We start from the raw sequence: 21,328 nt of genomic DNA, 5'->3' as shown, positions 1-21,328 counted from the left end.
TCTAATTTCTTCTGAACATAAAATATAGGTACTGCTGTGCAGCAGAAGATAATAAAATGTAATCTTAAAATAAACAGTTCTGATAATAGATTTAATCACCATTTTACTCAGTCATCTGACATGTGTACATGTTGGAGGATTGATCAAACAAGTTTATTTTACTATTATTAGATCACCTCATTAAGAAATGAGCATAAACGGAACAAATGTAACTAGGAAATTCATTATTGATACATAATAAAACAACTAATTATTCTCATTCGAAGCTCTATACAAAAGCTTTTGGTTAATATTTTAACAAAACCCTCAAACTCATCTCAACTCCACGGCCACAGCACAGACTGTTAGGAGCATGCGCAGTCTGACCTTCTCTCCTCTTTCAGCCCCACGTGACACGCGGCCAAAGACAGACTGTCTCCTTTTTCTTTTTTCATGGAGGTTCTCCTCTAAATCAGGTGCTTAAACTCCTGATTTTAAAGCGTGTCTTCTCTCCCTCACACTCTGTGGATCCGTCGGTAACAAACAGCTACGGAAGAGTAATCAGTCGGACCGAACCATTTTCAATGTAGAGGAGGGGGGTCCGGTGACGAAGTTTCCAAAACAAAATAAATAAACATCGTTACCTTGATATTAAAAATAAAAGTATTTGCGATTATATATTGGTTATTGGTTTACTGAAATAATGTTTTCTGTTGTGTCCTTTTGTCATCATTCGGGGCCTCCGTACCCCCCCCCGCGCTCTCAGTCTGGGCTCCTAAAATCAGACACTCCGTAGAAGAAGAAAAAGCGCGGCTCTTCCGGGGTTTTCTCCCGTGTTATTTAACACGAAAGTTTATCGCAATAGACTAATTTCACTATCGAAAAAAAGTAATATCGCAATAACGATAATTATCGTTTTATCGCCCAGCCCTATATAAGATCCAGATTAAGAGATGCCTATTATCAACAATTGCTTTTCTCCTGAAAGCAACGTTCATTAACACAGTTGCGCATTTTATTTGTGGTTTCTTGGGTGGAATTGTGGTTCAACTCCAGTACTTTAATTTTAATCCATCCAAAAATATAACAGGAAGTAACAGAGACAATACAGAGACAATCTGTGTGTGAACTCAAAATCAGGAACATTTTATCATATGAAGTTGAACTTACTCATTGACTTTTTATGTGCATACAATGTCAAACATCTGACTTTTACTGACTTTAAATGTTAAAACGTTTAAAATGTTAAATTGTTCACAATTTTTTACTTGTTAACGTTTTAAAATTCAAATGTTCCAATATAATGAGGAAAAAATATTTCATAAAAGTTAATATTGGGCATAATCTTTCACTGAGAGTAAACTCATAGATTAGCATATGGGTGGGGTCATCTGAACCCCATAAGATTCCATAAGGGTTAATTATAGATTTCTTCATTACCAAACATCTGTGCAAAATTATGAATGAGTGAAGATGGCTTTGGGATTGTAGAGTGACTGTGAATCCTATTAAGGATAGATCACCTTAATGGAAAGAGCCTGAACCCAGATAGTAGAATAACCAGTCAATTAATCAATTAAAGCCCATTTAAATCTCAAGACAGCAATGTAAACATTTGATTTTCAAAATAAAAGATCACTCATTCCTCCCTTCCAAGACAATCATATATAAGGATCGCAACCAATCTCCTTACCCCACGCAGTCTTCCTGGGCAGATGCCACATGCCGACTTGGGGGCTTTGCCGACCTTCTTGGTGTAGAGGTACACGATACGGTTACCAGGTGTTCGGGAGCTGCAGGGATATGAGGGCGGGAACAGGTCAACGTTATGGTTATTGGAAGATAGGTAGGTTAATTAACAAGAGATGCTGTCAGGATAACAGAAAATAAATAAAACGTGGAATAATACAATTCTGACTTACAGTCTGGTTTTGTTAGAAGCTGTGTTGTAGGACAACCTACGGCGGTATGTTAGGCGCTGCACCATCTTGGAGCTGTAAGAGAAACATTAGTCTATCATTAGCATGCTAACACCGCTAACCGTTACGCCGCGTCGTGTTCCGTGTAAATATAGATGCTAATAGAAAATGAATAATTTACATTTTGCGGCCAACTATACTTTTTTATTGGTTAACGAGCACATTAACACCATTGTACACATTCCATTCCTCTCTGTGAAATGAAAGCGGCCGAATCGTGACTCAAGATTAAGCCTCCAAAACATAAGTTCTAAACAAGCTATCACTCAAAATGATGGCATGAATTTATTCTCTGACATGTTTTAAGTCGACCGTTATCGTAAAATTGCCGAGATTATCTCCTAAATCATAGGATTACATCCGATGTATAATAATTGTATTGAGGAAAGCAGAGGCCGCCATACCTGCTTTAGCCGTAACCGGAAAAGGAAGGAGGAAGTCTGGTGTCAAAGTTTACAGCGTCTATCCGCGGGTCAGTCAAACTGCTGCCCCCTGCTGGACACATCGCTTATTACATGGGGTGAGTGAATTGAAAGCATATATGTATATATATATATATATATATATATATATATATATATATTATTTAGATTGTATAAGATTATCTTAAAACATAATATCATTGTTTAGAACAAATAATAATTTCCTTAAAAATGAAGAAGTGGAATTTATGCCTACGTATGGGCCAGTTGTTGCAGACGACATGGCTAAAGCTGTAAATAATAGGGGGTAAAGCCTTTAAAATATACTTTTTTTTAAACTAATTTTAAACTTTTAAAAAGGTGATTTTTTTTTTCAATTTTATAGTAATATTTAAAAAATAAAAAATAAAAACTTTGAGAATGAGCAAAAAACAGTTGAAGCAGTAAATATGTATTAGGAAAAGAAGTCAAAATGGCTACACGTTTACCTACCAACATTGGCCACCAGAGGGCGAGCTTGTCCTTCTTTTATCTGAACTAAAGATTTATGATAAAAGTGTAATTTAATGAGGAAAATATGGATTATATCTCAGTTTAGGCACTAATTTAACAAAAGCAAGTACGTTTTTTTATATTTTACAGAGACAAAAAAACAGTGAAAAATTATGTGTTTTAAATTCAGAAATATACTAATATCCAAAATTACAATGAATTTTGCTTCCCTGTTGTTATTTTTTTTTTTTTAAATCTAGACGCTGACCCTTGAGGGTAAAAAGGATGAACTACAACATCAGACTGATATGATTAAATCCAGATGTGAGGTGACCTGGGATTAATTCATTCTTCTGGAGAATCAGTCTTTTCACGGGGAAGAGCCAAGATGATTTGCGCCGCCTTCAAAGGTAAATGAGGTCCAACCCAAACAGGCAGTAATTAGGAACATCTGCGGACCGACTTATTTATTTTACCCAAAGTAATTATTCTAAAAAAACACATCTTGGTGTTAAATTGAGAAGTTAAAAGTATCAATGCTGGACTGTTGCTTCTTTATGAAGGGCTTTGCACATGTCCCATCAACTCTTTGCTGAGGGATCACCTGTAGTGGTCTCACCTGGAGTGCTCTTGATTATGCAACCTGCCCCCCTCCCCATCTCTGTCCCCTCACCACGTCTCCTTGGACCTTCTGTGTAATCTGCTGAGATTTAAACCTGCTGCTCCTGTTTAATAAATCCACTGCGATTAAAATAGGATTACAGCTCTGCTTTTGCCTTCCCAATGTCATCATCTCATGAAACTTTCTCTCTTTCTGTTTTTTTTTCTTTTTCTTTTGCCCAGACTCTCTTTTTTTTCTTCATCTTATTAACCAGACAGACGAGAATGAATCTCATTGTCCTCCCTTCCACCAAAAAAAAAAAAAAAAAAAACCCTCATCCCTGGAGCAGGACGGTCCATCTGTGGGGCTTGGCTGCATGAGGATTAAGTTTATAAGAGCAGGACACGTCCAACACCAGAGCTTCACCCCTTCACAGGAGAGTCTCAACATCTAAGTGCCAACTGTTAAATTGATAGCCGAAGGGGAATTAATAATTGCAATTTGTGACCCAGTCTTTCAGAGCTGTGAAAGAAAAAGCTTGGAGCAAAATTCACAAGATTTGCTCCGCTAGGACATTTTGCCTTCAGCCTCTTTCAGCTGTAGGTGGTGGACATGTGCTAGTAAACAGTAGAAGAAGAAGAAGCCCCTCCCTGCTTGTCTAGTGTGAGCACCACATGCTAAGTGTTACATGTGAGCATCGTTTCTCATGACTCCAGTGCACAGATTCATTTAAGATAACAAGGGTAAATATACAAATAGTAAAAGACTGACAAATTGAAGAAATCTTTATTGGCCTTTTGTATCTTTTCAAAACAAGTTCTTGATAATTCTATTTTTTTCATGATACATTTTCTGTAGTTCAAGTTATTCAAGTGATAAACTGACCAATCAGATGCCTCTCGCGTCCAACGTTTTGGTGGAAGGCTCAGTCCTGATTGGTGAAAGTGGTTGCCGTAGAAACGTCAAATCAGACTGACCAATCCCTGCTTACTGATGATGTTTGGCTCCAACATGGCGGCGTCTGTATTTACCTCCCAATATAAATGAACTGACTTCATTTTGCCAGAGCTGAAACGCAACTATCTTCTATGGATGATGTCACACACACTCGGTCCAGTTCTCATTTACAGTCAATGGTTACAACATTTACCTCAAATGTGTACATGTTGGAACTTAAAAAGCAGTTCTTTAAGGTAGGAAGAATCCAAACTACACAAAAAATCTGACTGAAGCCTAAAATTAAATGGAATCTTAAGAAAGTAATAAGAGTTTTCTGTACTTATATCTTTTAAGAAAAATAATCTCATCATGAAAGTTTTTCTTAAGTGTAATACTCTTAGTAAGAGAACATTTCTTATTGACTAGAATTATAATAATTATTTTTGCTTATTTAATAAAAATCTGCCAATGGGGTAAACATTTTGACTTTTTTTTGCAGTTTATGCTAACATGCAGCAGCATTTGTAGTAGAATTATCTACAAAGAATTTCTAACACTTTATTTACAATAGAATACATAACTGAATGTATGATTTAGTGGTATGGATCTTCTTTTTCCAGTTAAGTTTTGGTGTTTCATTGTTATATTTTTATATATTTAAAAATCTGTCGCTGTCTTGACTGATCAATTGCTGACTGGGAGGGGCAAAGTCAAGCTTGAAGCCCGCCCACCTGCCAATCAAAACACACAGCTCCGAATCTGCACAAATGTGAGCAAAAATAACATGACTGAAAAGGCAGGTTGTAAATATGCTATTTTTTTTAGTTTAAACTTTAACTTTTTAGCATTAAAGTAAATGAGAATTTACTTTTTTTGCAGCCTGCCTCTAGTGGTCGTTTGAAGAAGTGCAATTTTTGCTATTTTTTTTTTTTAGTTAGTGTCAAATTTAGAAGCTTCAACAGAGTTTGTTTATAAAAAATGTCAAGATCAATAATTAGATTTATATTTATTGTTAACAGTAATTTCTCTGTTCTTACATTCTCTTCAGGTTTGTGGGTTTGATTTCTGTTGCAGCATCAAGGCAGACCTCTTAGGAATTCTTTAGGAATCCATTTTACTTGTTTATGAACCAAAGGGTCAATCCAAGCCTCTTTGCAAAGACTTTAAAGTGGTTTATGATGCATAAATCTAAGCAAGATGACTAGAAAATCTCAGATTTCAAGTGACTGCTCTCTTCAGCTAACAGAACAAAAACCTGGCCGTCTGTAACGTCTGTTTACCCGCTTTTCTGGCTTAATCTCACACTTTAGAACATCGGAAAAACTTGCTAGCTTATCATCACACAATCCCTCCTACACCCCTCCCACTCCTGCCTCATTGCTGACAAATCCATACAACTATGTGGGGCACAAAGGCTCGGATTTAGCTGGCGGGCCAAAGCGAGGGCGGGCGGGGTGGGAGGAGGCCGGTCGGGCCTGCACGGAAATTTCTATTGTTTTTGCCAGAGCACAACGCCGGCCACCACCACACCCCCATTCTCCCCAACCGCAGCCCGTCATCACTTTTACTGGAAATGCAGTCAGATTGGGAGCAGTTGGGCCGGCGTGCACGGTCCCACCATTGTTGGGGGGGCTAAAAGAGCTGACCCCCTGCATGCGTTCTCCTTTAGATTGGCAAAAACATATTGGCAGGTCTAATTTGAAAAGACCTGAGGTCAAATCTGTAATATTAACATTTACAAAGTTACAGAGATTTCACTTCAGCATCTAGCTTTGAATGTAAATAAATTCTAACCTAAAAAATAATTTTTTTGTGTTAATTGACACATTTATTTGGATGGTTTGTAATCTCAGACAAAGGGACTAATTTACCATTTGGCAGAGGTTGATTGCTTGTTGGAGGTCCTGAGCTGAACACTTAAATGTCTAAAATAATTTTTGCACCCATTATTATTATTTAACTATGTTGTAAAAATGATCTAAATCACTGAAATAGCATAAGATTGCTAATGGGAAAGTGTTTTGTCCACCCCCGTCTCTCCGCACCAATGGACTATTCCGTCAACAGGAAGTTAGCTAACAAAGATTCAATCATTTGAAGAGATTTTTAAAAATCTGTGGTTTATAGATATTTGAGTGGCTGTGAATAAGGGAAAAAGTAAAGACAAAGCAATACATTTGTTGTTAAATTTCCAAAAAACTGACTTTGTTCCCAGCCTTCTTGTGTAATCTGTAACCACGTGACGTGCATCGTTCTCATGCGATCCTCCTGAAATCAAACCCCAGCTTGAATCCCTTCGACGGCTCAGGCAGCAGTTTGTTCTTGTAGAAAATGGTGGTGACAGTCTGAGCTGGTGAGGAAGCCCGGCGGCGACGGTTCCAGGAGGAAAACCGATGCTCTGTGCAGGAGGAGCAGTGAAGCAATCAAACTCAATTATTTAGCCAAACGGTGATTAGTCTTCTGGGCTTCAAAGTTTGACAGCTATTGAAGAAGTTGCATGGGCATCTCACAACGAGACAAAAACTGACATTTTGTGAACTTCAGAAAGCGCTGATAGCTAGATGAACAAGAGCACTGTCATGTCTGAATGCTATAAAAAGAATGAAACTATTAATTAGATGACAAAAGCGGCCTTAGCGTACAGCACAATTGAAGATCAGTTTTAATTTAGCCTGAAATCCCAGTGAAAACATGGATAGTAAAGACACACTATCAGCGTGATGCAAAGTAAAGCAACACTTTTGGTCTCCATGCAGAGAAGGGGCCAATCGATGAGTTCACTGACTCATGATTTAATATACAGATCCAGGCCATTAATGTCAGACAGATTTGGTCACACTGTGTAAAGATTTCTGTCCGTGCAGCGAGATTTAGTCGGCTCGCAGCCACGTTTTGAGGGGTTTTATGATTGTTTGATGTGAGGGACTGTTGGGGTTTGTTGAAATAAAATATATAAGTGTAACAAAAGTGACATTTTATTGTTCTAATCGTGCTTTTTAATAAAAAAAAAAAGGTGGAAAAAGGCATATGCAAATTATCAAAGTCCAATATTTGAATTTATTTGCATCTATTTTCAACAAAACATGATAGTATTCTGTCTTTTTGATTGTTCAAAGGGAAAGTACGGTTCTAAAGAATACAGTATAACACAATAATAGTCTCTATATAAGGGGTTTTGCAGTTGAAAATATTTATCCTGCAATAATAATAGTGTTTTAATTCAAATAAGGTGCTATAAAAGGAGTCTCCCATCTAACCAAATGTCCAAGATCTCCAAAAAGTTGATTTGTGTAAACTTTTGATTGAGATTTTTGTCATGTTTGGGCTAAAAACGGAATTTATTACTGTCCTATGATGGTTTGTGGCATGAGGAAGACGTAAAACTGCGAGTAAATAACAAATGAACCTGCATTACTGGAGAAATTTCAGGACAATGTTTGCATTTTCATTAGGGGTGTAAGAAAATATCGATTCAGTGAAATATCGCGATACTTTATTTGGCGATACTTGTATCGATTTAGAATACGGCCAGGGCAATATTTACATAATTATTTAAAAGCAAACATGTAGTTCAGTTTCACTTTTAGTTTCCACCTAAATGATTCTTAAATTACCAAAAGAAAAGCACCTTGAAATTGTTTGGGTAAAAGCAACTTGTTGATGAGAAACAGTTGTAATCATTAATGATCATTTAATAACATTTATTTTGCACTTTTATTTTTGTGAAAAAATGCATTCATATTCAGGTAATTCTTAAGTCATAATTTCAAAAGATAGTGAAATACCATCTGGTACTGTCTTGGTATATATCGGGATACATATTGTATCATGACACATGTTGTATCATGAAACATGTTGTATCATGACACATGCATCGCGATACATATCGTATCACCAGACTCTTGCCAATACGCACCCCTAATTTGTTTTCTAGGAGATAGTCTACAGGAGGCACCAAGTTAATTATTACAATTAAAAAGACAGAAGCCCCCCCGCCCCAAAAAGACACCAACAACAAAAAAAAAAAACAAAAGAAAAGAAAATGAAAGTTTAGGTTAGAAAGACCTGCATTCATCACATCTGTTAAAGATGTCTTAAATGCAACTAATCAGAGAATGGTGAGAAAGTCCAGCTCGGAGGAAAAAAAAGATGTACATGGGTCAAGTTGTCTGTAAGTGGATACATAACAATGGAGAGGAACATGGAGCTTGTGGTTTGCCGTAGAAGCTTCTACTTCACATCTACAAACTTTTTTCATAGAGCTTTTTATTTCATCTTCTTTGAATTCACAATGATTTGAATAAAGATATACTCAATAATTACATTTTAAGCTTCATTTTCTATATATATGTCCTCAAAATCACCATTTTCATTGAAATGGGTCCTGGTGCTAACCACAACATGATTTTTTTTTCTTTTTTTTACCAGTGATAAACAAATTTAGTAAATGTAATATTTATGTGCATTTAACTTTGAATACTGCTGAAAAAAAACTATCTTTTGGACGTAAAAAAATGGGGGAAAAGTCCACCAAGAATAGTTCTGTGAGTCATATTTGGTCAAAACTCCACATTTAAAAAGCTGAACTTGTGTTTATTAAGATACAGAAGAAAACTTCAGCTTTTTGACTAAGGTGTGGGGATGCTGATATGTTGGTGTACCTGTCAGGTCTGTGCAGCTTTTTCCATGTTTCCAGTCTGGGACGAACAACTATTGGAGTAGTATTCTTAATCTAACTCAGGTGGGATTATGATGGGGGGGGGGCAGCTTCCTGGTAACCTTGAAACGACCTAAGGTTGGAGCGCACCCACCTGTTCCGCCATCAGTGGGGCGCAGGGAAAACAACAACAACAACAAGGGGGTCCATGGAAATGCAGCCTTTGCTGTGTAACCACGGCAACTCCTCCCTCCAATTGAAATACCTACACCCCCAACAGCATCACAGGGGGCAGGAGAGGAGGAATGCGTTGACTTTATGGCAAACCATACTTTTAAAAGGGGATTTATGAGACCTTTGTCTTGCCATACCTGGGTGCCGCTCACCTGCGTGTCAGATTAACACTCAGTTCACGCGCTGAGCACCAATTTTTGCCTCATTATCAAGATGATTCTCACCGGGTGATTTATATACACCCTCCAGCCTCCTCTTCATCCTCCTCCTCCTCCCTGTGTCTCATCCGAGACGGGAGGGATGCTGCCGCTCCTGCAGGGGGGGTGGAGGCTGAGCGCACTTGGGAGTGCAGTTTTCTCACCCCCCCTCCACTAAAAAGCTCCTCCTCTGTCGTCAGTTAGCGGTCACATTTTCGCTCAATGAGAGCAGGAGCGCACCGGAAAGGATTTCCTGATCTCAACGTGCCACCGTGCCGCGCGCTCGTTTTCTCGCCTCTGCCAAAGGTAAGGGTCGCGGGCTGCACGCAGCCTACCGCGCGCGCCATGCGCCTCGCGCCTGGAACTGATGATGGGGATGATGGTGGTACAGTCAGCTGAAAAGGGCGTCATTGAAGGGCAGACCGGGAGGGGAGGATGAGAAGGGATAGTTGCCCTCTGGTGTCATGCAGAGGGAGGCGATCGGGCTTTAAACGCACCATCAATAGAAAAGTCAAAGGATGTCAGCTCGTTGTTTTGCTCTGAAACGTGCTTTTTTCTTACCCAGCCCGCACGTGATGCTCGTAAACATCACATTTTCCCAGGTAAAAAGGTTCAGGGTTGATGCAAACATGATCGATGAAATCAGATTTGATAAGTTTCAGGGTTGTGGATGTCTGGAAAATCAAAAGGTTGTTTTTAAGAATAAAGTTGAGCAGATTGTGAAAGTCATGCTTTTATGGGAGGCTGGTGAGGTTGAATCTTCCATGGCAACATTCATTTAGCACTTGTTTATTTAAAGGTCAAACTAATTGTTTAGCTCTCCCTTGTCTCCATTTTCCCTCCCATCTTCAAAGTACTCATTCTCATTTCGGTTTCATGATTCACTTTGATGATTTCATTGCTGTCTGATGTAATGGTTCTTCCCTCTCCCAACGTCCTCCAACAGAGGCTACTATGAAGAGACCATCTGGCAAACCAGACCCTGGAAAGCAATCCGATTCTTCAGAACTCATTTGAAGCAGACCGAACCATGCACCGCGGCCGGTAAAACCAGCTCCCCGCTGTTCTGACGTTAAGAGTGAGGAAGCCAGACATGGGCGCAGAACAACCCTGCACGGACTCCCTGGAGCGGATACAGCTCGGCCGGAGGTGTCTGCGGAAAAAGCTAAGGCCCGTTCGAATCTTGGGGTTTGTCTTCAGCTTGGTGGCCTTAAGTGCTGTCTCTGTCAGTGCCTTGACCTGGAGCTCAGATGGGGTTAGTGAGCCAGCGCTCCCTAAGGAGGGACGCCACCAGACGGCCCCTCACAGGACCCTACTTTTCACCCACAACCAGAGGGACCCCAATGTGTCAGCTGACATGCCCATAGCCATGAGATCCACAGCGGGCGACAACGAGAGTCAGGGCGAGTACCCGCCGGACCTCTTCACCCTCAGCGAAAGGCGCCAAGGAGCCGTGGTCCTCCACATGTTCGGCATGATCTACATGTTCATCGCCTTAGCCATCGTGTGCGACGAGTTCTTTGTCCCAGCCTTGACGGTAATCACAGAGAAGCTGAACATCTCGGATGACGTGGCAGGCGCCACTTTCATGGCGGCAGGCGGCTCGGCCCCGGAGCTGTTCACCTCCATCATCGGCGTCTTCATCTCGCACAGCAACGTGGGCATCGGGACCATCGTGGGCTCGGCCGTCTTCAACATCCTCTTCGTCATCGGGATGTGCGCCATCTTCTCCAAGGAGATCCTAAACTTGACGTGGTGGCCGCTCTTTCGCGACGTATCCTTCTATATCCTGGATCTGATCATGCTCATCATCTTCTTCCTGGATAACATCATCTCGGTGTGGGAAAGCGTCACGCTGCTCTCCGCCTACGCCGCCTATGTGATCTTCATGAAGTTCAACAGCAAAATGGAGGGCTTTGTCAAGGGCTGTATGCACAGGAACCAGGTGGTGGAAGTAGAGGTGCAGCCCAAGGTGAGTCCAGCATGTTTACCCCCATGCCCACACTCTCATCCCCATTCAAACATTCCACGGATCTCCTTCCAATGAGATATTTTCTACCACTTGTAGCTGGTTGGAATCCGTTTCTCACTGGAGACATCCTCCAAATGACATCCCCTCTTCATCATCGTCACTATTTGCAAATAAGAGTCTCAGATCTCTGCTGTCTTGGATCACTCAGTATGTGACAGCAGCTGCCAACCATATGCCGCACTGGCTTATACCTCATTACTCTTAAAAATCACAGAAAACCCAGTGGGCGTTTAAGTACAGAGAGCTGTCAACAACTAAAACTGACCATTTTGCATTAATATGATTCACTCTACGCTGCTGTGCAGGGCTGGCATACTGTATTCCTCAGTGGGATTAATAAAACACAGACAAATGTGTAATTCTGGGTTAAGCTCTACAAATTGTGTCCCAGTCTGACAAACAAATCCCTTGGAAAATCTCAAGAACTATTTTTTTCCCCTTTTCCTGTGAAAGACTTTTCCACATTCAGACACATTTAGGAAATGTTTGTGGTATTTCACTCTTTACTCACACAGAGGGAATACAAGGGGAGCAGAAATACTAGGAACCCTTTGTGTTATTTCACCTGACACTGACCCACTCAATGACACTCGAGGGCAAAAGACACTGCGGTGTAATTTGATAGCCGTTGTAGAGATTATCCAGCCGGATTTAGCTTTCTTTGTGACATGAGGTGGAAATGAAATTTTCACAAAGTTGTGCTCTAAAGCTCTCATTAAATTTGGATTTCATTCAAGTACTTAAAGGGTATTTAAACAGCAGGTTGCACAATATTTGGAACAAAAAAACCCTCCAACTAAACATCAAAGCAGCTTTTTTTATACAATTCAACAATATTTATGATATATTTGGACTCCGAATAGAGGTGCATTGGCTGAGAGCCAGATAAGACCAGGGTGACCTTTAGGTGCTATGCATTGTGGGTATTTTGGCCAAGAGTGGTGTTCATTTCGATCATTTTCTGCTGAAAAACAACTTTATACGGCAGGAAAAAATAGCACAAGACACAAATATTGATTAAGCTGTGGTATTAATCCTCATCTCAGGTCGTGCACTGCTGATTTAGACTGTGAGCAAAGCAAAGCATCATCTATTTAAGGGGAAAAAGTCACAAAAATGATTTAGCGAGGGAGAAATGGTTTTAAAATATAACCTTACTGAATGTAGATAGTGAGTCAACCTCTTATTTTGCTTTCCCCAGGGTTAGTAGAACCACAGAGAAGCGATATCATTAAAACATGATCATCTAAACACCCGCTTTAATCAAGGTTTGACACTTCTGGGACGTGTATTTCAAGACGCAAGTGTTATTTTGAGATTTAATTTATAACGCCATGTGGATGTGTAGTGATGGAGTGTAAGATAGGAGGGCAAGGACAAAAATGTCTGAGGTTACTTGTGAAAATGCCAAACAAAAATACAGTTAAGTGTTTTTTTCTTTTGCTCCTTTAGTATTTTGAAATATTTTTCTGACTATAAGTTGCATTAAGCAAGATGAGATTTAAAAATAATAATCGCTTTAACTGTAACTCTAGAACCTGTTTATGATACATTAGCCACATTAAGCATATTCACAAGGTCTGTAACTCTTATCTTTGTATGCAACCCAGAAAAAACACAGATATTGCTAAAACAAATGTTACTGTGATGATGCTAACTCCAAACTTTGTCTCTAACATTCAAAAAGCACAAAAGTTATGTCCAAATTCCTTCCTTACGCTCTGTATAGTGCACTAGTCAGTGTGTTCGCCATTTTGTAGTGCTGTCTGAATTTACAATTCGAAAATCCAAATTTCCCTGAAGTCTTTGCGAAAAACTAGTGCTAGCAAATACAGACCACAATGCATTGCGGTTGAACAATTTTTGCGAAAAAATTGTGCTTAAATGTATTTTTTTAATAAACTATCCACATTTTCATCATCTGAACACAGCAAATTCATAAATAGACGTGAAATGTTTGTACTGCATGATGCCCGAAATTCTTTAAAATCTAGGCTAGGCCACTACAGAGTCCTAGTTTTTAGTAGTTAGGGATTTGGGTAGGAATTTGGAAATGGCCAAAGTTTGAGACCACAACAAGTTAGCCACGTTAGCTTTTATGCAATAACACTCAACCTTGTTGCAACTCGTAAAAAGCCAGACTGATATCACTAAAAAAAAACTTTACTGTGTCAACGCTAACTTCCAACTTTGTTAGTAATGCTTGAAAAAATATGCTACAGGTTAGCCACGTTAGTTTATTTACAATAACACCAAACCTTGTTTGCAAGAAAAAAAATATTGACATATTATATTGCATTAAGCGAGATAAGAATCAGAGAAGTCCATGACTTAAGTTTCTTAACCCCGTTAGCAATATTTAACACATTTGTGACATTGCGTTAGCCATGTTAGCATATTTACAATGCTTGCAATTCCCAACTTTGTTTGTAACTCATAAAAAAATTAACTGATACCACTAAAACAAACTTTATTGTGACTGTGCTAACTCCCAACCTTGTTAGTAAAAAAAAAAAAACATACCGCACTTACTTCTGTCTCTTTTAACTTTCCTTTTCCTTAACCTTTATTAAGGAAAAACCGCTACATATTAGCCCTGTTAGTGTACTTACAGAAGCATTGAACCTTGTTTGCAACATATAAAAAAAAAACAGAACCTCTCAAAACAGTTACCAGAATTAATCCATGTAAAAGGCGCCGTGGATTATGATGTACACTTTCGTGTTTTGAAAAAAATAAGGCTTTCAAGTAGTGCGGAAAAATACAGTACTTCAAAAGTGAGTCAGCATTGATTAATTTTTTCAAGGGTGTTCTCTGTTGCCCGTACAGTGGAGCTCAGGTGGGAAGTCTTGCTCCGTCAGGACACAAGGGTGTCGTTTTACATGATGCCCTTGAGCAAAGCTGATGATTAAAATGTGCTTTCCAGATATTAGGATGCTCCCACGCTGTTTTTATGAGGCAGAAATGAAAGCAGTGACCTGAAAAGCCAGGATAGGAAGCCCATAGGCTTGCAAAAGCTAAATGTATGAATGCTACAAAACAGGAAAAGCACTACAGAAAAAAATCAGACTTAGAGGTAAATATGAACAGCCGTGTGATGTTTCACATTAGTCAGTTCCAAACTCCACGACTACTGCCTTTAATCTCATTACATAAACCCCTTGTGTTGCTTCCTCTCTTTTTTTTTTAACTATTTGTGTTTGTTGGCTTGTGTTGATCTTCATATCACAAAAATAGACGGCTTTGTGTCTTTTATTTTCCAGAATGATGTGGCTTGCAGGCAGAAAGTTCAATAGCAGCAGCGAGTTGCACTTTTCAATCACTGAACATATCAGGGATTTCATTTTTTTTTCTTTTTCTCCTAAGGGCTGATGTCTAGCATCATCAATAGAACACTAACAGAACTGTCAGATCTCACTTCCCTGCAGCAGCTGTTACATCAAGCTCAGCGCCATCATCACAACCAATCAACAATCATTTCTGCTTTGGTGGACTCTGTAAACTACAGTGTGGAGCAAAGATAAAAGTTGTGGATTTTGTTTTTAGCGAGTTGAATTTGTTGGAGGAGAAGACAACATATGGATTCTTTCACACTCGCTCTTCATTAAGCTTATCGCAGCTGCAGAAATGCACTCCACAAGCTTTCTATGGCCAATAGTCAATGTCTCAATCAATTGGGGCTGGAAAATGAACTCTGCTGGCTTTAAAGTAAGAAAAAAAATGCCATCAGTCCATAAACAGTAAAGCGAAAAGCTAAGACATTTGAAACTATTTCCTTCGTGTCAGGATACTGATTTGGGTCACAGTCTGTAGCAAAATGCGCCATTTTGCTTCATCTGCTGTGAGTTGAAAGCTGACAAAAAACTAATAAAATGAAATAGTGGCTCATATGAGATGTAAATGTAACCAAAACATTGAAATACATCAATGTATCGACGAGGAAAAAAAAGTTTTTCTCTTCTAAAAAGGTCATATGGTATTAGCATTCTGCAAATAATGTTAGCATTATGGTCAATGCTAACCCTACGTAGGTCTGCCAGTTCATTTTGCGACAGTAAAATTGTTTTCAAAATTTTAAAACAATATTTAACCTTAACACTGTCCTTAACATGAACCAGAAGCAGCGCTGTGGTAGACGCTAATGCACAAATACCTATTAGCAGGATGCTAATGCACATGTAGCGCTGATATATCATAGATAGATAAAGTGAAGTAAGAGGTAAATAGAATGAACCATTACAAACTAAGACAATCATGTGGAGATACATTTTTACTCTTTCCATCTTCCTCACTTGTTTTTGAAGACCCAAGACCATCATCTTTTTTTACATTTTTTTTATTTTGGCTAAACTTTGCAAAAAGGTTATTGAGAAATCGTTTAAAGTAGCTAAAAAGATGATTCAATACCAAGTGATTACAGGGCTAGTATTGCCGATATCGATATGAGATACTGATACTTTTTCTTCAAATTCTAAAGTATGCATTTTTTGTTAATTAAATATATAATAAAACACAGGACTGATACTTTTGGCAAATAAAAATGTTTATTAGCTAATTACAGAAATCTGTGATGAACATGCATCAAGAAAATAGTAACTAGTTAAAAATAAGAAAAGCAAAAATGTAACTAACAGCACCACAAACAATTATATTTATAATATTTTATACAAAATTATATATATATATTTTTTTTTTAATAAAAGCAGTTATAAAATATCAAAGTATCTTGTAAAATAAAGTAAAGAAAACACAAAAATGCAATTTTCATCATTGCGGCTCTTAGAGATTTGTCATTTTCAAAGCCTCTGATTCACAAATCTGTCAGGTGGCTGTGCTACCCGCCTCTGCCTTTAAAAAGTGTTTTTTTTTTGGAGGAATCCTAAACATAGCATGATGGTGAGCGCATGTTCGGATGTATCCCAACTGTAGACTTTCAGAATTCAGGATGAGGTCAGAGGAGAAGACCTTCTAAGCCTGTCAGTAATGCTGCTTTTTCCAAAAGCTGTGAATATAGCTTGCATTTGGTTTAGACACCACACTTTAGCAGTTTTTGCTCCCTGCAATTTCCTGTGTCTTTGAAGTCTTCTGCATTTAATTGTAAAAAAAAAAAAAAAAAAAAATAGCAGGATTTTCCTGAATCCCTTCTGCAGACTGTTGCATGTTCTTTTCCTGTTAAGCTCCTTGCTGTGGTCGGTGACGTAACACGAAACAATTTGTTCCCATGGACAAAGGTCCAATCACACTCGCGGTTACTCATCATGTGCAGTAGATGCCCAAGAAGGTCACTTATTGCATGATGCCGTTTCCTGCCTCATCTGAATGCATCTCACACTCCACACATACAGTAAATCTTCAGTGTGCAGACTCCGGAGACAGTTCGAGGTCACAGCGAAAATTAAGGCTCCGTCTGCAGCCCCACAAACTTGGGCGATCATTGCCGAGCAAGATGGATGAGTGCCTTTCTCTGCTCCAGCCATTTTTTTTTCTCTCTAAATTTTCACTGGAAATGCAACAAGCTTTGCATGCTGATGGTGTTCTACTGAAATGCTCGTTTCGCCTTTTTCATTTGCTTTCGTAGAAAAGCAGCTCAGTGAGTCAATCGGTTACAGCTTTTCTTTCAGCGGCTATTATAGGGAATTTTGCCATTTCGAGCTCCTTTTTGAAGAGGTCAGCTTGGGCCCAGAATAGAGTCGGCTTCATTAGCGGAGGGAGTGCCGTCTTCCTGTACATGACATAAGAAAGGTCTTTCATCATCTGTACGTCCTCAGAAGCACATCCCTAAGCTGGTCCAGGTTTATCTTGTTATCTTGTGGCCTCTTTCTCATTGTTTGGGTGATGGACTGGCCGACTGCTTTTGAAAAATACTGACTCAGAGAGATCAGATTAGCACGATGGTTTTACAAAGGAGTGACAAACCAATGGGATGATCACTTTTACGGCATACAAGCTCCAAAAGATCTACCTTTTATATAGACAATTCTTTTGAATATATTGAAAATGAGTTAGAAAGTTAGAAAGCTTGTTGAGTTGGACCTGTGTGTTTGTAGAAAAACTCCATATCTGCTAGCGGTTAGCTTTGTTGGATCTTGCATGTGCAGAGGATGATTGATTCGCCATTTGCATGTCAATAAAGTGACGTACTTCATTTTTTGGAAAACCTATATTTGTATTACTCTTCCTTAGCGATCGACGTATTGGGCCTCCCCAATTTGAGGTGACTCCTTAAGCTATGTTCATACCACCTTTGGCAACACGTGTTCAAGACGCCAATAAAATGTCATATAAATGCATGTTTTGAGCTTCAAAACTTCCATGTTCACACGTGGCTAAGCACATTTTTAACCTCGGGCTCACACTGCGTTTGGTCCGGCTCCTAAAGACGCCGGAGTCTTTAAAGCCTTGTTTCCACTGAGCGGTCCATTGTTAAATAGACCCATTAAACAGTTCTGAACCCTACCTCTTAAGGGGCCCTCATTGGTTGTAGGTCCATAGAAAAATGGAACGGGACAGTTTGGGTGAAGCCTCTCTAGCCATTCGTTGATTGGCAGAAAATGATGACGACATAAGAAAGCACCAATGTAGCGCTAAGCTAGGATTTCTGTTTTCGTCTTTATGGCACACTCTTCGTCTGGGTGTCGGAATTATACGACAACAACTCTTTCATATATCAGTCATGAAAGAGAAAGCCCAAGATTTTGACATTTCTCACGAACATACACTAGTAAGCAGGAGAAAAAGAAAAGAAGAAGAAGCCCCTCCCTGTTTGTCCAGTGTGAATACCATGTGCGTTCTTTAACGGTGAAGACGACTGGATGGTGTAGTCATACCTATATTCTGATGATGCGCAGGTAATTGTCATCAAGGTGTGATGGAGTCACAAGATCATAAAAGAACTGAATCAGAAATAATGTATGGAACGATCCGTTGCTCCAAGACCGACTCTGCAACCAGCCGTGCCATTAGATACCTGCTGTCGTTGGTTTTTGATAAGCCGGTGTGTGTGGAGGCAGATGTTGGTTCTGCTGAGATGGAAAGACGCGACCTCTGATGCATTACCAAGCTATAAATAGTGTCATGGAGGCGAGATCTTCCATCAGGATGTGCTTCAAAGATTGGCTACAAAGCAGATTCTGCGCGGGGAGCAGGCTGTTTTTGCTCTGAAGATTTGGACACTCGTTGCAGCAGTGCCGTGCATGCCAATGATGCCTACTCACCTGCTACCTGCTTAAAACACAGGCCTTGTTTGCTTTCTCAACACACCGTTCTCCCAGCATTTTTTTCATCCAGTCCATGTAAATAAATACGCAGCCCGTGCTCAGCAGCACAAGGCTCCGACTTTAGCTGTTTATCTTGTGTGACGTGTGCGCGGGATTATCTTCCATTATGACAAATGACAGGCTAATTTTCAGCTAAGTCCAGATGGGCTCTGTCAGCCTGGTACCAAAAATATAAACTACATCTGTTTGGGTAATAAAAGCAGGTGTTGCCGTGATTTCATGTAAACACAGCTCAAAAAAATGTCCTTTTAATTACAGCAAAGCTTTTGATTTTCACAATTTCACTCAGATGGATCGAATGCTTCTATGTTTTTACGTCTCTGATTAAAGTCAGATAAATGGATTTTTCTTTATTTTTTTCAGCTTTTCTTCGCTGCTGCCCTTCAGTTCTGGGAAAGCACTGACAATAATTTTCACAAGAAAGTTGTAGAAGTGGCCTTCAGGTTAGAATTGAATAAAAAGCTGCAAATCTTTATGGTGAATTTATGCCTCTAGTTAAAGGTTAAAGCAGCAACATAAAAGGTGTTTAAAGTGAAGTATTATTTTAAGTGTTTAATTTCCATGAATGCACCTTTAAAACCAAAATCACATTTGTGTGAACATATTCAATCTCCTCTTTTCCAGCGGATTTGTTGTTTGCGATTTGATGACACTAAAATATTATTCATTATTCATAGTTTTTGTTTCTTAGTGTGATATTAGAGATTGTGGTTTTGAGAGAGAAGCAGTAATAATTGTTGTGTTATTTGTTAAATTGTAAAAGAAAAAGCATTTTCAGAATTAGTTGACATTTATGTTTAGTTATTTTGCAAAATAATTTGTGTGAACAGTTTACCAACAAAAAACAAAAAAAGCTTTTTAAATTACTACTTTAAATCTTGTAAATTTACGAGAAAAAAGTGGTAACTGTGAAATTCCGAGAATAAAGTTGTATATTTATAACTTTAAAGGTCATAAGCTACAAATACAACTTTTTTTCTTCTAAATTTACGACCTTTATACACGTACATATATTGGGAAAAAATAATTTTTTTTCATTTTTTTTTGGTGGCTCCAATATTCCATCGTGGCTCCAATATTCCATCATATGAACAATTTATTTATTTATTTTTTATTAAAATTGGGTAAAAAGCTGCCAAATTACAGTATGCAACAACTAATGAGTCTTCACATATATATCTGTAAGAGACAAACATTTGTTCATGATAACGCAAACTTTTGAAAATTAACATAAAAATATGAGAAAAACGTGTAAAAATCAGCACTGCCTACTTTTAGCCATCTACACAAAAACACAAACATTCTGTCACTGTCTCACATGATAACAGAGGCATAACAAAGGTGGAAAGAATGCAGTGTGCTTAGAAAAACACAACAACATGACAACAAACGACTACACAGTTTTATTAGTACAGTACTGTAATTTTCAAGCAAAAGGACAATGAAGTGCTTTATAAAGTTTTCTAGTCCTATCATCTTTTGATCTATTTTCAAAGTGTTCCAAATGTTTACTTTTAATTATGATTATGCCGTTTTTAGTCAAAATGGGTGTGATCGTCGGCGTGGAGCAAGTTCACCAGAACAAAAACACCATTTTCATCGCAGTGAGTCTTTATAATTTAAAGAGCCTGAATTTACCACCAAAACTATAATCCACCAAGAAATAGATTTACTGTTAGCTTACAGGAATTATAAAAAACAAACAAAAATTCTGCCCACACTACTTAAACTATACCTCCACATGCATACATTATTACCTTGAAAGATTAAAGATGATGATAAAAAGTCGTATTTATGACCTTTACATTTACTCTCCTCCTTTCACCTGGATTATGTTGAAGGTTTTTTCACTGATTGGATCTTTTGTTACAATCCATGTATATTTTTGAGCATCAGCATGATAGATTTAGATACCTAAACAACCATTTAAGGTTTGCTATAGGAATATTTATTTATTATTGGAATTATAATTGAAAATAATAATCTTTTCATCCACTGTAAAAGCATTCCCAGTGGTCTTTTAGGTATGAATATGCTATTTGTAGGCAAAATCTAGGACACATTTTTTTGCAGAGCGGCTCTAGTTCAATAGAAATTGTGGGCGGGACTACAAAGTAACTCCACCCCCTTTCCCTTCTTGTAGAATGGAGCAGGGAGCTTGTGGCTGCATAGTATTTACTACATCACAAATGCAAGCTTTTAGTTTTTTGTCGGCTCCTGGTCACAACTATTTGAATGAAAAAATATTTAAAAATGCAATTTTAAGCTTAATTTTCTTCAAACATCCATCATTTGAAAAATGACACAAGAACATGCTAAAAACACAATTTTATTGGCATAGGAATAGAACAACCGGTCACAATTTCTTTTAAAAAATTAAGGTTATACAGTGTAATAGTGTTGCAAAAATCTGCTGCGTCATTCCTTTAAATGAAAATAGTGGGTTTTTGGGGCATTTTTCTGATGATGGGGGGTAGGTATAAAGAAAATTACACTTAAAAATGCATTTCTGAGTATTT

General features: G+C 38.5%; 2 protein-coding genes across 10 annotated transcripts in view; one reads left to right on the top strand and one right to left on the bottom strand.

Moving 5' to 3' along the window:
• The window catches only part of rpl34 (ribosomal protein L34), a 3,795-nt gene extending 1,306 nt beyond the window's left edge, over positions 1-2,489 (bottom strand). Inside the window, exons 1-3 of the mRNA XM_024287774.2 lie at positions 2,363-2,489; positions 1,902-1,973; positions 1,673-1,772 (exon numbers count right to left, since the gene is read on the bottom strand). Of these exons, the coding sequence (XP_024143542.1) occupies positions 1,673-1,772; positions 1,902-1,966 (165 nt within the window). The 5' untranslated portion in view covers positions 1,967-1,973; positions 2,363-2,489. The remainder of the gene's footprint in view (positions 1-1,672; positions 1,773-1,901; positions 1,974-2,362) is intronic.
• Positions 2,490-2,590: 101 nt separating this feature from the next.
• The window catches only part of LOC112156218 (sodium/potassium/calcium exchanger 2), a 69,112-nt gene continuing 50,374 nt past the window's right edge, over positions 2,591-21,328 (top strand). For 7 of the 9 annotated variants that reach the window (XM_024288434.2, XM_024288430.2, XM_024288433.2 and 4 more), the window contains exons 1-2: positions 8,809-9,806; positions 10,447-11,472. In XM_024288434.2, coding sequence (XP_024144202.1) covers positions 10,594-11,472 — 879 coding nt within the window. In that variant the 5' untranslated portion in view covers positions 8,809-9,806; positions 10,447-10,593. Of the gene's footprint in view, positions 3,283-8,808; positions 9,807-9,870; positions 10,103-10,446; positions 11,473-21,328 lie in introns of those variants that run through there. The other 2 variants (XM_036216716.1, XM_024288428.2) reach the window with 2 other exon arrangements.

Source organism: Oryzias melastigma, linkage group LG18 (assembly GCF_002922805.2).
Source record: "Oryzias melastigma strain HK-1 linkage group LG18, ASM292280v2, whole genome shotgun sequence".
NCBI classification, from domain to species: domain Eukaryota; kingdom Metazoa; phylum Chordata; class Actinopteri; order Beloniformes; family Adrianichthyidae; genus Oryzias; species Oryzias melastigma.
Note: the sequence above shows the minus strand (reverse complement) of the source record. Positions and strands in the feature narration are given on the sequence as shown.